General features: G+C 40.7%; 1 protein-coding gene across 1 annotated transcript; it reads right to left on the bottom strand.

Moving 5' to 3' along the window:
* Nucleotides 1-1,567: 1,567 nt before the first annotated feature.
* On the bottom strand, nucleotides 1,568-10,897 carry calm1a (calmodulin 1a). The gene is made up of 6 exons (XM_037747213.1): nucleotides 10,727-10,897; nucleotides 4,232-4,262; nucleotides 3,906-4,049; nucleotides 3,708-3,814; nucleotides 3,341-3,476; nucleotides 1,568-2,707 (listed from the first exon to the last, which is right to left on the bottom strand). Exons 1-6 carry the CDS (start codon nucleotides 10,727-10,729, stop codon nucleotides 2,679-2,681), a joined length of 450 nt encoding a protein of 149 aa, XP_037603141.1. The 5' UTR covers nucleotides 10,730-10,897; the 3' UTR covers nucleotides 1,568-2,678.
* Nucleotides 10,898-12,863: the final 1,966 nt, after the last annotated feature.

The raw sequence follows: 12,863 nt of genomic DNA, 5'->3' as shown, positions 1-12,863 counted from the left end.
GTGCAAGTACCGGTAGTACACACATTAAATTATACTACTTACTGACATAGCTCCCCAGTAATTAAACACAGACTGGAGCCTTTAGTGCATTTGTTAGACTTCCACTGGCTTCATCTGTTGAAAAAAGCCACAATATCAGCTTTCAAATCAGAGGAAAGAGGGAGGTATTTTAGGAGGAGAGATTTTATGGGTTTTAAGATGCACTGCGAATCTCTTTTCATCCCTCATTCTCTTCCTCTCACTCAAGTCCTGGGTTTCTATTATTGTCTTTCAAGCCCCCCCCCTCTCCCCTTGCCTCTCTCCTCAAACTCCCACAGTTTTCTGTTCCCTCTCCTTCGTTTCCACCCACCCCATGCCTGGCTCTGTTGCCTAGCAACGCCTCCTCATCTGCAGACAGACGTTCTCGACGATCTGGAGAAGTCCTTGTGACACCCCTCCATACACACATACACCGATCAGCCATAACATTAGGACAACATGGGCACCCTGGCCGGTCTGCAGCTACGCAGCCCCATACGCAACAAACTGCGATGCACTGTGTGTTCTGACACCTTTCTATCAGAACCAGCATTAACTTTTTCAGCAGTTTGAGCTCCAGTAGCTCTTCTGTTGGATCGGACAACACGGCCAGCCTTCGCTCCCCACGTGCATCAATGAGCCTCGGGTCTGATCCTGTCGCCGGTTCTCCTTCCTTGGACCACTTTTGGTAGGTCCTGACCACTGCAGACCAGGAACATCCCACAAGAGCTGCAGTTCTGGAGATGCTCTGACTGAGTCGTCTAGAATTCACAATTTGGCCCTTGTCAAAGTCGCTCACATCCTTATGCTTGCACATTTTTTTCTGCTTCCAACACAAAGTTCAAAATGTTCACTTGCTGTCTAATATATCCCACCCACTGCCAGGTACCATTGTAACGAGATAATCAAAGTTATTTACTTCACCACTCAGTGATCTTAATGTTATGGCTGATCGGTGTATACGCTAATTGTACCATTAGGTTAGTGAGGACTTGTTGGGTGTCCATAACCGCCACTAGTGTTTGGGACACTTGCGTGTTAGTCAACATAGACTTTTGAATATTCAAATGTTTGATATTGTACTCTTTTATCTGTTGTTCCATGGATACTGCTTTTTATCAACAAGGCAAGATAATTAAAGTAACCATGGTGTTTAAATAGATGCAGAGGGTTTGTTCAGTATTGTTCAAATGCTGTTCAATTACTTAGAATCTATGCAAATACTAATTTTATTGAGATTAGTTGCAACTTTTATATTATTTTTCTGTTCCTATCTAGTGTTTGTTGAAAACCAGACCAACTTTTGATCTTCTGATGACAGCTCATTTAGGAGATTTAGGAATGTAAAAACTGACCAATTCCCTTCCCTATATATGTTTTAAGTGGGCTTCAATGTTCGCGCTTACACTTACACACTGTTACAAAGACATCGCATGCAATAAGTAGCACAGATGAGTCATTTTAAAGCTGCACTTCCCCCACAGAATCTGCCTTCACTGAGAGAAAAACACAAGTCACAAACACAAGAAGAAGACCCGATACGAGAGAGTTAGTTCATGGTATTTTATTGGAAAAACAAAATGTAAAGACTAGCATGTACAACTTGGAATGCAGATCAACTGAACTGAACAGAACAGTTGGACTGGGCCGGGCCTCGCCGCACCCACCCACCCACTCACACACACACACACACACACACTTACACAGGCAAACTCACACAAACACAAGATAGAAATGCCGCAAAGCACCGACCCCGTCCCCACTAAACTGAAATTACCCCCCGTAGAATCATGATAGATGTAACCTTTGAGGCAATATACTGTACCTAAGCATGCTTCAGTAATAACCACATTGCCCCAAACGTTGCTTTTGTATATCATCACCTTTTAAAGCCCACCCAACCCCTCCACATAGTCTGGGACACATCAAACACCCAAAGGCCTTAAATCTATGCCCCACCCAGGTTTCCCCCTCAAAAAAGGTGAACACACAAAGGATAAAGCAAGTATCCTGACATGCCAGAAACACAGAATCTAAAATGAGTTCTTAGTTATTCCATTTTAAAATTTTTCTTAAAAATATCTCTGTTGTCACTGACTTCATTTAGGTAAGCAAACTGCAAAGGTTCCGCTGGTTCACTTACTCCCATCCATCATTCAACTAACCCCTCCCTCCTCTCTGTGGGTCCCAGGCCAACCTGAGGCCCAACAACAGCCGTCTGCCATTGGGCTCTCAACAGTAACCCATCTAAAGCTGCATGCATGAAGAACAGAAAAAAAGAAAAACAGGAAGTCATAGAAGAAAGGCGATTGGCCAGCCCGTGTAATCATCATGACATCAGGCAGATGGATCCAGGAAGCAGAGGAGCAGTGGCCTAACCAGCCAGCTGCAGAGAGGCTGCTTGGCTAACGAGTTAAGATCTGATTGGGCAGCTCAGCGCTGGGGGGCGGGGAATACAAGCCAAGTACATGCAGATTCATTTAGAATTTTTCTTTTTGTCTTTTTTTACCTTTTTTGAGCTTGTTTATATGGACAGATTTTCAGTTTTCCAACATTCAGTTTAAGTTGTCTATACAGAACAGTATGAATAAATGTAGATTTTTGCAATAAGAGGTAAGTGAAACATTTGACTGATTCTTTGTCTTTAATGGGAGCCCAGTTCATTTGGCAGTCATCATCTGAACAAATTCTGTGGGGGGAAAAAAAAGCAATAATATTCATCAGGAACCGTGTTTAAATATGTACTATTATCACAGTTAGAAAGTAATGACTGATCAGACTAAAAGAAACCAGCCATTGAACACAAAGTGACTACAGAGCTTCTGTCCATCGTTTGTCAGCTTACATAAGGACTAAATTTAGCTTACATAATTTAGCCTTGTTCCATTGACGTACTTAATCGTAATACTAATGACGGAGGAAAGGACAAGTGAGTGCACGTCTATGCATTCCTTTATGCATGTAAACTGTATTCAGGGTTTCTCCCAGAAAGTTGTTAGGCCCGGTCGGCCAAGTGTTTGGGAGGAGAAGCGGCTTGTCACTAAAATGAGAATAGCTAGACCACCTTAAAAAGGCCAGTCCACCTTAAGTGAGCCTGGGCCGAAATTGGTGCACACTCGCTAATGTTACGCACACATTCTACGCACCGAGTTGTTCCTTAATGGAGTTCGCCACTTGTACAACACATTTTAGTTTAAAAAAACATCTTAAAAATACATTTTAAAAAATCCCCGATGCTTCAGCCTGGTGCGCTTGCAATACACTGGCGGAAACCCTGGTACTTGTGTGGCTAAGTTTCAAAACAGACTTTGCTCTCCTGTACCTTCATAGTTGACCTGTCCGTCTCCATCGATGTCTGCTTCTCTGATCATCTCGTCTACTTCCTCATCTGTCAGCTTCTCTCCCAGGTTGGTCATCACGTGACGCAGCTCTGCTGCGCTAATGTAACCGTTGCCATCCTGCCAACACACATACCGCGCATTACAGTCAGTCACACGCACACGAAAACAGTTCCTTGATGATGACATCTTTAGTTGTCATCTTAAGCTTAGGAACATTCTGATTTCAGATGAATGAGTTTAGTATTAAAGCTAAACTGCTGATGAGAAAAACCCAATACATCTAAGAAATCATTATTTTTCTTGCTTCGTCTTTACAACACAAAACGACACACACACACCTAGGCTTACCTTATCAAAGACCCTGAATGCCTCCCTGATCTCCTCCTCACTGTCAGTGTCTTTCATCTTTCTTGCCATCATCGTCAGGAACTCTGGAAAGTCAATGGTCCCGTTGCCTGGAGGGGGAGAGAAAGGAAGTCAGAAGTAAGTTATAAATACAAACAGTCAATGTAGTTAAAAAGCATCTAATCAAAGGAATCAGCGTACCATCTGCGTCCACCTCATTGATCATGTCCTGGAGTTCGGCTTCAGTTGGGTTTTGACCCAGTGACCTCATGACAGTGCCCAGCTCCTTGGTGGTGATGGTCCCATCTCCGTCCTTATCAAACAGGGAGAAGGCCTCCTTGAACTCTGGACAGACACAAGGGGAAGAGGGGACACAAATACAGGAGGTGGAAGAAAAGGATGAAAGAAAATATTAGCAATAGCAGATGTAACATAACTGATATCCCATGTGATAATGCATGGACCTATGCAGAGAGTGAGTTTATTGCTAAAGATGGTAATGCAGTGTTTTTATACTGTCACCTTACCGGCAATCTGCTCTTCTGTTAGTTGGTCAGCCTAAAAAACAAAAACAGAAAGACAGGAGAAAGAGAAAATGAATACACTTTTAAAATACAAAATGCTTTACCTTTTAGGTGAAGGTTGGGACGCAAATAGTGACAGGTTTTAATAAACCAATGTCCTGGATCGACGCAACATTTATAACTTCCAAGATGTTAAAAACCCTACTTCCTTGCCAACAGCCAATCAGCAACAGCCATAACACATAAAACGCCAAACGGGAGCAAGTGATCATCACACACTAAATGGAAGCGGGCGGCAAGGACAGTCCCATTAAAACAAGCATGCCTGCTACCATAGTTTACCAGAAACTGGTATGAACTACAATGCAAGATACACTTAGAGTGATGCAACAATTAGGCACAATTGTATTTATTATTTCCTTTACTTTTGGGACCGACTGCCCTGCACACTGGAACATCTAGTCAGAGCAAGTGACCAGTATGAACCACAACCACATACTACAGTATCTCAAAACATTGACAGTAGGAGTTTTTGGCTATCCACAAGCCATACATTAACACCCATATACTACCTAGTGGTGCTAAAAGCTCAATTCACTCTGTGGGTGCATCTGTGTACAACCTTTATGTCATCAAAGTGGATATCTGTGAGGTCTGCCACCAGCTTCATTGCTTTCGGTGCCGTTTTTTTCGCCTCTCCGACCCTGCCTCCTCCATCCAGCCTTAATCCACCACCTCCTCTGCGCTGCTTCAGATCCATACCTCTTCCTCCTGCACATCCCCCAATTACACCTGTTTTTAAGCTGAGGCCATCCAGCGCCCCTCGCACCATCACCAGGCCTTCAGCCAGGCACTCCGCCCGTTTGCTGTTCTGGACACCCTGTTTTTTAACCTCGGCCAGCTCGGCCTTGGTTCTCTGCAGGCAGTTCCTCAGGTCCTGCATCTCTCTAACCAGGCTGTCCGTGCGGCTGGATGACGAGTCCATCAGCATCTGCAGGAAGGCTCTGTAGTTCCTCTCCTGCTGCTGGATGAGCTCCTTGTAGTAGTGCTGTTGTTCATCCAAAAGGTCGTAGACGGTGGACAGGCTCACCAGCTCGTCCTCCGCTGGGTACAGAGCGACTTTCTTAGGCAGCATGATGAGGGAATGATGGCATGCAGGGCAGGAATTATGTCTTTGGAGAGGAGGAATAGGTGGATAAAAAAAATGATGACCAGACATCTATCAGTCGCTCCTGATTTGTAAAACGGATGGGCAGACGGAATGGTGGATAGCATAATTTGCCATCTCTTAATGGTTACATAACTGTATGGGTGAGGAAAAGTTTCAGTTTCGATTCGAGTCGATGGCAAAACAGATTATGTTTTTAATCCTCCTGGATAGGTAGATAGTTGGATGGACACATGAGTGGTGATCAAATGACTGCAGGACTTGTCTTTCAATCCATCCAGTGTGAATGGATGGCTGGATGGATGACAGAAGTTTTTGCAATCCCTCTGGAGTGGCAAAGGTCAGTGGATGGCACTGACCTGACAGGTGATGTCTCTGTTTTCCATGAGCTGATGAAGAGCTGATGGAAAAGCCGGTCCTATTGTTGATGTTTTCCTGGTTACTTTCCTGGTTACGTCCATCCGTCTTTCAATAAATCTGTCTGCCTGCCTGCTTAACTGTCGATCTTTCTTTCTGTCCTTGTGTCTTGCAGCGCTGCCAGTGTACGTGACCAGACACTGTCCTTCCCTGGCTGCATCTGACTCCAACTGGATGAGGTGATAAAGAACCCCACTCCCTGTGCCTCCATGTCAGTGTGTGTGTGTGTGTGTGTGTGTGTGTGTAAACCTAGGCCTGACAGTGAAGGCTTAGCTGTCTGTCCATCTCCCCAACAGATGTACAGTAAAGATGGATGCACAGATGAAGTGTCCACCTCCTGCAGTAGTTCAATAGATGAATAGCCTTCAACACTTTGACAGAGAAAGAGAATATGTGTGTGTGTGGAGGCCAGGACAGAGGAGGTCACCCAAATGTGAAAATTGATTTAAGGGGTGTGAGGGTAACAGTGTCCAGACTGGGGGAGGTCACGGGGGTTTAGTGTGTGTCTATGTGCATGTGTTAAACTGTGGCCTGTCATCTCACTGCTACAGTTGCAGCTCCTAGGGAGGATCAGTTGGCTGGTCATCTGACCTCCTAGACAGCATCATGGGTCACACCAAATGCCCCCCTCTGGCTGGGGGCCCTGTCCACACAGTTACAGCAGAGCTCCCCAGGAGTTCGCCATAAGTTCGGAGTTAAGGTTTGTTTGAAGTAAATGAGCCAAAAATGGAAAACTGTCCTTCTTACAAAACTCAATCCATACTCTCTCCAATATTAGTTCATAAAAGTATGTGCAAGAAGGCACATAACCAGATGAAAACCCTCTTCCTGTTGCTTGTAAATCTTCTAATTTCTTTCCTTTCCACAAGTCATCACGAGTAACATGAAATTAGCATGATTTTTTATTTGAAGCACCCATAAGGTTCATGAAAACCTTCATGAAGTTTTGATTTTTACTTTGCTGTACTAGGCTTTATTTAATGCAGAAATATTTGCCATTAGCAAAATGACTCACACTATCTATGATGCATTGCAATTATTTTATGAGCCTCATTTCTGCTCTTCTATAAATACAAGACGGAACATGTAGTATGTTGTAACATTGAATGATTAAGAAACTGGAAGGTAATGACTGTATAACTATATTATGTATGTGTCTGGCTTTAGGGACAGAGAGAATGAGACGGAGGAACGGTGATAATAAATGGTCAAAACTGAAATGTTTCTTCTACAAGATATTAGCACTGTCAAGCAATAAATATTAGGCTTTCAGGATTTGGCTGATGAGAATGACAGCGAGGATGTGTGTGTGTGCACTCTAGCGGTGGTTAACAAGCTGCTAACCCCTCTAATACCTAGGCCAAATTCCTCTCAAGGCGCTGCAATGCTAGTGTGATAGTGTGAGTGCAGCATGTAGGCCCTATGGTTTACTTTTACAGCACCCATGGACAGTATTAAGACTTTTAAGGAAATACTGATTCCAACACTGCTACTAAATAAATCAAGAATAATAAGTGATTACCAATAACGTTTTTTAAGAAAATGTCTCTTGGGAAATAAAGCTATGACTTTTCTATATCTTTATAATCACATCCAGTGATCAAAGCTGACAACAATGTATATTTCGTTTCAAGTATATTCTCACTTCAAGCGGGCTATTCATGAACAGTTAGTAAGATGATTGACAGGACAAGTCTTTCTGCCTTGAACAGGATCCACAAATGGAAAGAAACAGTGACAATAGGAACAGAGATGTCTCAGTCTCAATCCCGCTGACTACTTCCTACTTCCTGTTTCAAACTTTGCCAACCGTGTAGCTATAGCAACCACAAACCAGCCATGTACCTATGGTAACTAATCCAACAGGTAGCTACAGAAATACAATACTACAACAGCCTGTGAGCGACTAAAATATCCATTTTGAAATCATTTTAAAATCCAACAGGGACATTCAAATGAAAAGTCAATAGATAAACACAGCTCATCCTGCTATTCTCACACGATGTGGAAACTTGCCAGACTACTTATCAAATAACAAACAACTTATCTAACTGAGGAACTGAGGAAACAAAGGTCTAATTTCAAGTTATCTTTCATGGGTTATATCATGTTGCAAATGCCTCAAATATCTCAAGATATTAAAGTTGGATTTGCACACTGCAGAGACCGCCTACCACACAAGTTAAAGAGACTCATACTCCAGACGTTCTACTGGTGTACAAAAAAAAAAAGTCCACTGGTTTTTGACCCAGGTCTTCTAGAAAGAGGGATCTGCTGGTTTTTATTACAGCACTATGATCAGAAAATATTTCCCCATGGGATGCAGTTTATAACACTTTACTGTAGTGAATGAGCTGCTGGGACACAAAGACGGACACACGCTAGGACACAAACGTGCATGCAAGGAGGATGTGTCAAGGACACAACCAACCAAAATTCACCGAAGATCCAGAAAATGATCCACTACAAACAAGTGATATGTCGCTGCAGGATTTCTTAAAAAAGTATTTACATAACTGATGTAGTTAACTGAAGTATGGGGACTTTGCCTGTGTAAAGCGCCAGAAAAGGTCTACCATATAATCTAATTTTCCCGCAACAACATAACTGCATGTATTTGACTGAATGTAAGCTTCCCCCCTCAAAGCTATATACTACACAACATGACTGGCGTATGATGCAACACCACCACTCCCTGGGGACTTTTCCAGGAACACTGACTAAAAAGCTGACAAACAAACCAGATTTCACAGTTTCCTCAGACAGTTCTGTACAAGAAATAGGGAAGTACATATCTATGTTTGTGGGAATAAACAGCAAATATCTTCTTGCTTGCAATGATCAGATAGATATAGATACCAGACTTTTTCTTCTAACCTCAATCAATACCCAAAAAATGTGATCTGAAACAAGGTAATTGTCATTCACATGTTCAAATAATAGGTTAATAACAGTACAGGTGTTACACCAGATTCTGTGACCTAATTAGGACTCTCAGCTATTACCACTGCAGTTTTCACAATGATTACGTAGCCGATAGCCGTTATAGAGAAATATTATGGTAACAGTTATGAAAATATATAAACCTATATACTATTGGAAGGGTGAATAGCTGTAGTAGCAAAAACCTGCTATCAGAAGTGTAGATCTGTCTGTAACGTTACCCCACCAACACCTCACCCATCAGTCTTTTCCTAAATGTCTAATGTCTGTGAATGTAGTCACAGATTTCGGTGCAACACCGGCATCAAACATTCTGTGTAGAGACTCGACACTTACAACTGCGTCTCCAGCATCACTGCGGAAAAAAATCCACGTTACTAGTCAGTGTCTGAAATTAAGTTTTTTCCTTACGTGCCACTGTGGCAGGTCACTGAACATTTCTACTAGCCACTCAATTATTTTGTCTGCCACTTCTGAAATCTATGTAGAACGCTTTAGAATCGTAAACACTAGGACTGTGCAATAATCTGGCGATACGTATCATCATACAGGGGTTACGATATGTTGCGGTATTGTAAGCAAGGCAATATAATTATTTTTTTTAAACTAATTTTAGGAAAACGGTCATAGTATAAAAAACACACCGCCATATGCATACACTCTGAGTAAATAAATGTTTTTTTTAACTTTTTTATGCCATCAGAATAGTAGGATCTGCATTTGCATTTCTCTATTCAAATAAAATAAAGTATTGAATTAATCTTTGCTTGTATTAATTTAATTTATTAAACCATTAATTAGAAATCAATACAGGGTTTTTGAGAATCGATACAGTATCACAAAACATAATATTGCAATACTCCATATTTTTGATATTTTCTTCCACCCCTAGTAAACACCGAGTCAGTGGTAACAGACAGTAGACATACTGATCATGTGACCTTAATCACTGACTATTTTTAATTTAGGAATTGCTTTTTTATAAATAATATATATATATATATATATATATTTTTTTTTTTTTGTATATTATTTTTATTAACAAATTTTAATAACACATACATCAAACAAAAATCAAAACCCCATAACCCAACCCCAAAGTTCACACCTGCACTGGCACACTCATACACACACACCCACACACATTTACACCTGGGGAGGAGTAATACAAATAACTATAACGAGAAAATGATCTAAACCTAAAGCATGTCAAGGACAAAACATACATTTCATAACATACAGCATCATCCATGTGATAGTTAAATGCAAGCCATCCATAATGGGAGTATTCAACAACAGAACAGAGAAAAAGGAAAAACAGAACAATCAATATACAAATAGAAATATTATCAAACTGAGCAAATATTGCAGAAAGGGGCCCCAAGATTCTTCACACCTATGTTGATATTTTAAATTATTTGCTCACAATTTCTCCATTAAAAATAATATTTCTTAATATAAGGAATCTGCCATGGTGGCAGGTGGTGACCTGACATTTACCCTGTTATTTGGCAGGTTGCAGATGTTGATTTAATTCCCTGTTACTAGTAATCTTGACTCTAAAATGCATAATGATGTTACAGCTGTCAGACAGCAGGACAATCAGTCACTGGTGGATGTAACATTAGCTGTGATGCTAACACTGGCAGCACAACTGTAACCAACTAAACTACTGCACAATATGCAGCTACACTTCAGTTCAGTGTGGGATATTATATCAACTACACATATACTCTCAATAAGCGGGTACGAGCTTAAAGCAACACCGATGTGATACGACGACGTGTCTCACAGTGTGGACAGACAGCTAGCTACTGTTAGCTCTGCAATGGAGGCTGCAGGATGTTCAAACAGAGATACTCTCCGTTATCCGGGAGAGAGGCTTTAAGAGCTCCTCGCTGGCATTCAGTCAACTCAACACCATTTCAAAGTGGTACATATTATAAACCCTGGTTGATTAAGATACTCACCATGTCTGCTGTGAGTTGTGGATGTTGGTCTGCTAACGCTACAGGAGGAGAGAGAGAGAGGAAATGAAGGATGAAGCTGAGCTGAGAGAGACTGGCTGGAGACGAACCACCGCTACACGGATCACTGTATTCCTCCGCACTGTGGCTCCTCAAACGTGCATGTACACACACACAGTCTGCTGCTGTGCGCGTACCCGTCTCTGGGGTTGTTTCATATAGGAGATGTCATTCTTAATTTATACAGGTTTCTTAGTTAAATAGTTAAATAGTCTTCATTTAGAAAGAGAAAAGGACAGGTGCCAAACAACTTAGAACAAACAACATATATTGTGTTTTTAAAGAAACTTTCTCATGTCTTTTTGTCCTAGAAATGTTTTTATAAAAAATATGTGTGCAACTTATGTAAAAAAAAAAAGAAAAGAAAAGAAAAACACTCCTAAAACATTTAATATGCTCCAAAAATCTAAAGGGTGCATCAAAATGTCAAAGAAAGTTCCTAGAAAGAGTTTTATTTGTTGTGAAAGGGTTTGCATGCTGTGCAAGACTGGATTCATTTTTGGCATACATTTGATTAAAAGCCAGCACTACTATGCTGGAGTAATACTTCATTTGTGTTAGTTTGTTCTGACGTGATTGAATACAATTGTGTTATGAATATGCATAATGCAATATTTGCACTATCTGTTTATATCATGTTTATTTTTGTTTATAGCTTATTTTGTATATTGTATACTGGTAGAATAAAAAAAAATATATATTCTTATTTTATTCTAACGTTTTTATCTATTCTTTTGTTATTATACTGCTTACTTGCACCAACAAAACCAAAGCAAATTCCTAGTGTATACCTCTTACACCTGGCAATAAACACGATTCTGATTCTGATAAAAAATAACAAATCTCTTAAAACAAGGTCCCTCTATAATAGCTAATAATGCAGGACCTGCCTCATTGCGTCTTTGAGTTCTTTAAAAGCGCTATATAAATTGAATTTATTATTATTATTATTATTATTATTATTATTATTATTATTATTATTATAATGTACTTTAGTGGTGCACATTCCCTAACAAATGTGCATGCATGACATGCAGTGAACCTGAGGCCACACAGTTGCCCTACTTTGCCCTGTTGGTAATCCAGCCTTGATGCTGTGTCATCAGAGATTTAGAGAAATCGACTCCAACATTTAGTATCGCAATACAAAATGAAATGAAGCCCATTTTGTCTGTTATTGAATATGGACATAGACACACAGTAGTAGTGTAATCTGAGCCCCATTAACTGCAACAGGCATCTAAATTGACCTGTATGCAGTTTTATCTCAATGTCCACTGTTTTACCTGATTTTATTTATCTGTTTTATGGTGATAGTTTTAGCAGTTTAAAAAATATTTTAAACTGTTTATATTGCATTTGGTCCTTCTTAACAGTGGAAACACCTTTCATTGCTGGTATCCAAATAAGAACCTCACACTTTTGTGACATTGACATTATGTAAACCCAAATAAAAATGTTAGTGTAACATCACCATTACAAAAGCAACCTTAAAAAAAATGTATTTTCCAGCAAAAACAATTTTCTTCGACCCATTTCACATGACAGTGTATTATAAGTGTTATTGTCAGAAAATAAAACCCATTAAAATGTAGTAGAGGTTTATTATGAGGACAATTCTGTCTGGGGATAAAAAAAAAAAAATCATAACATTTATTAAAATAATTGATTAGTTCATAATAGTGGTCGTTTGCCTTTAAAGAAAAGGGCGAGAGGTTTCCTCGTATCTATTTATACTATTTTTTTAATCTGTCGAAAGTGACGGACTAATTTGTTACACAGTTTTATGCAGGCGGAAGGATACATTCGCAGCTGACTGCACTGGGGAAGTTGCAGTTCTGTGTTTGATAGGCCGCTTCTGATTGGACGGAGCAGAACCGCAATATTCTGCAGACTGTACAGAGGCCGCTGATTGGCCAGGGCGGATCTGCAATGCGTCAAACCACGGCGCGGCAACGCTGGCAGGAGGGAGCGACTCCAGCTCCACCGCCACACTGTGTACAGCATGTCCTGTGGTGTATGAGTAACACATCAATAGGCCAGGTAAAACAGGGCAGGTAATTCACAGGTGAGTTGAGGA

The sequence above is a fragment of the Sebastes umbrosus genome, chromosome 16, assembly GCF_015220745.1.
Source record: "Sebastes umbrosus isolate fSebUmb1 chromosome 16, fSebUmb1.pri, whole genome shotgun sequence".
NCBI classification, from domain to species: domain Eukaryota; kingdom Metazoa; phylum Chordata; class Actinopteri; order Perciformes; family Sebastidae; genus Sebastes; species Sebastes umbrosus.
This window is presented reverse-complemented; position numbering and strand designations above follow the sequence as displayed.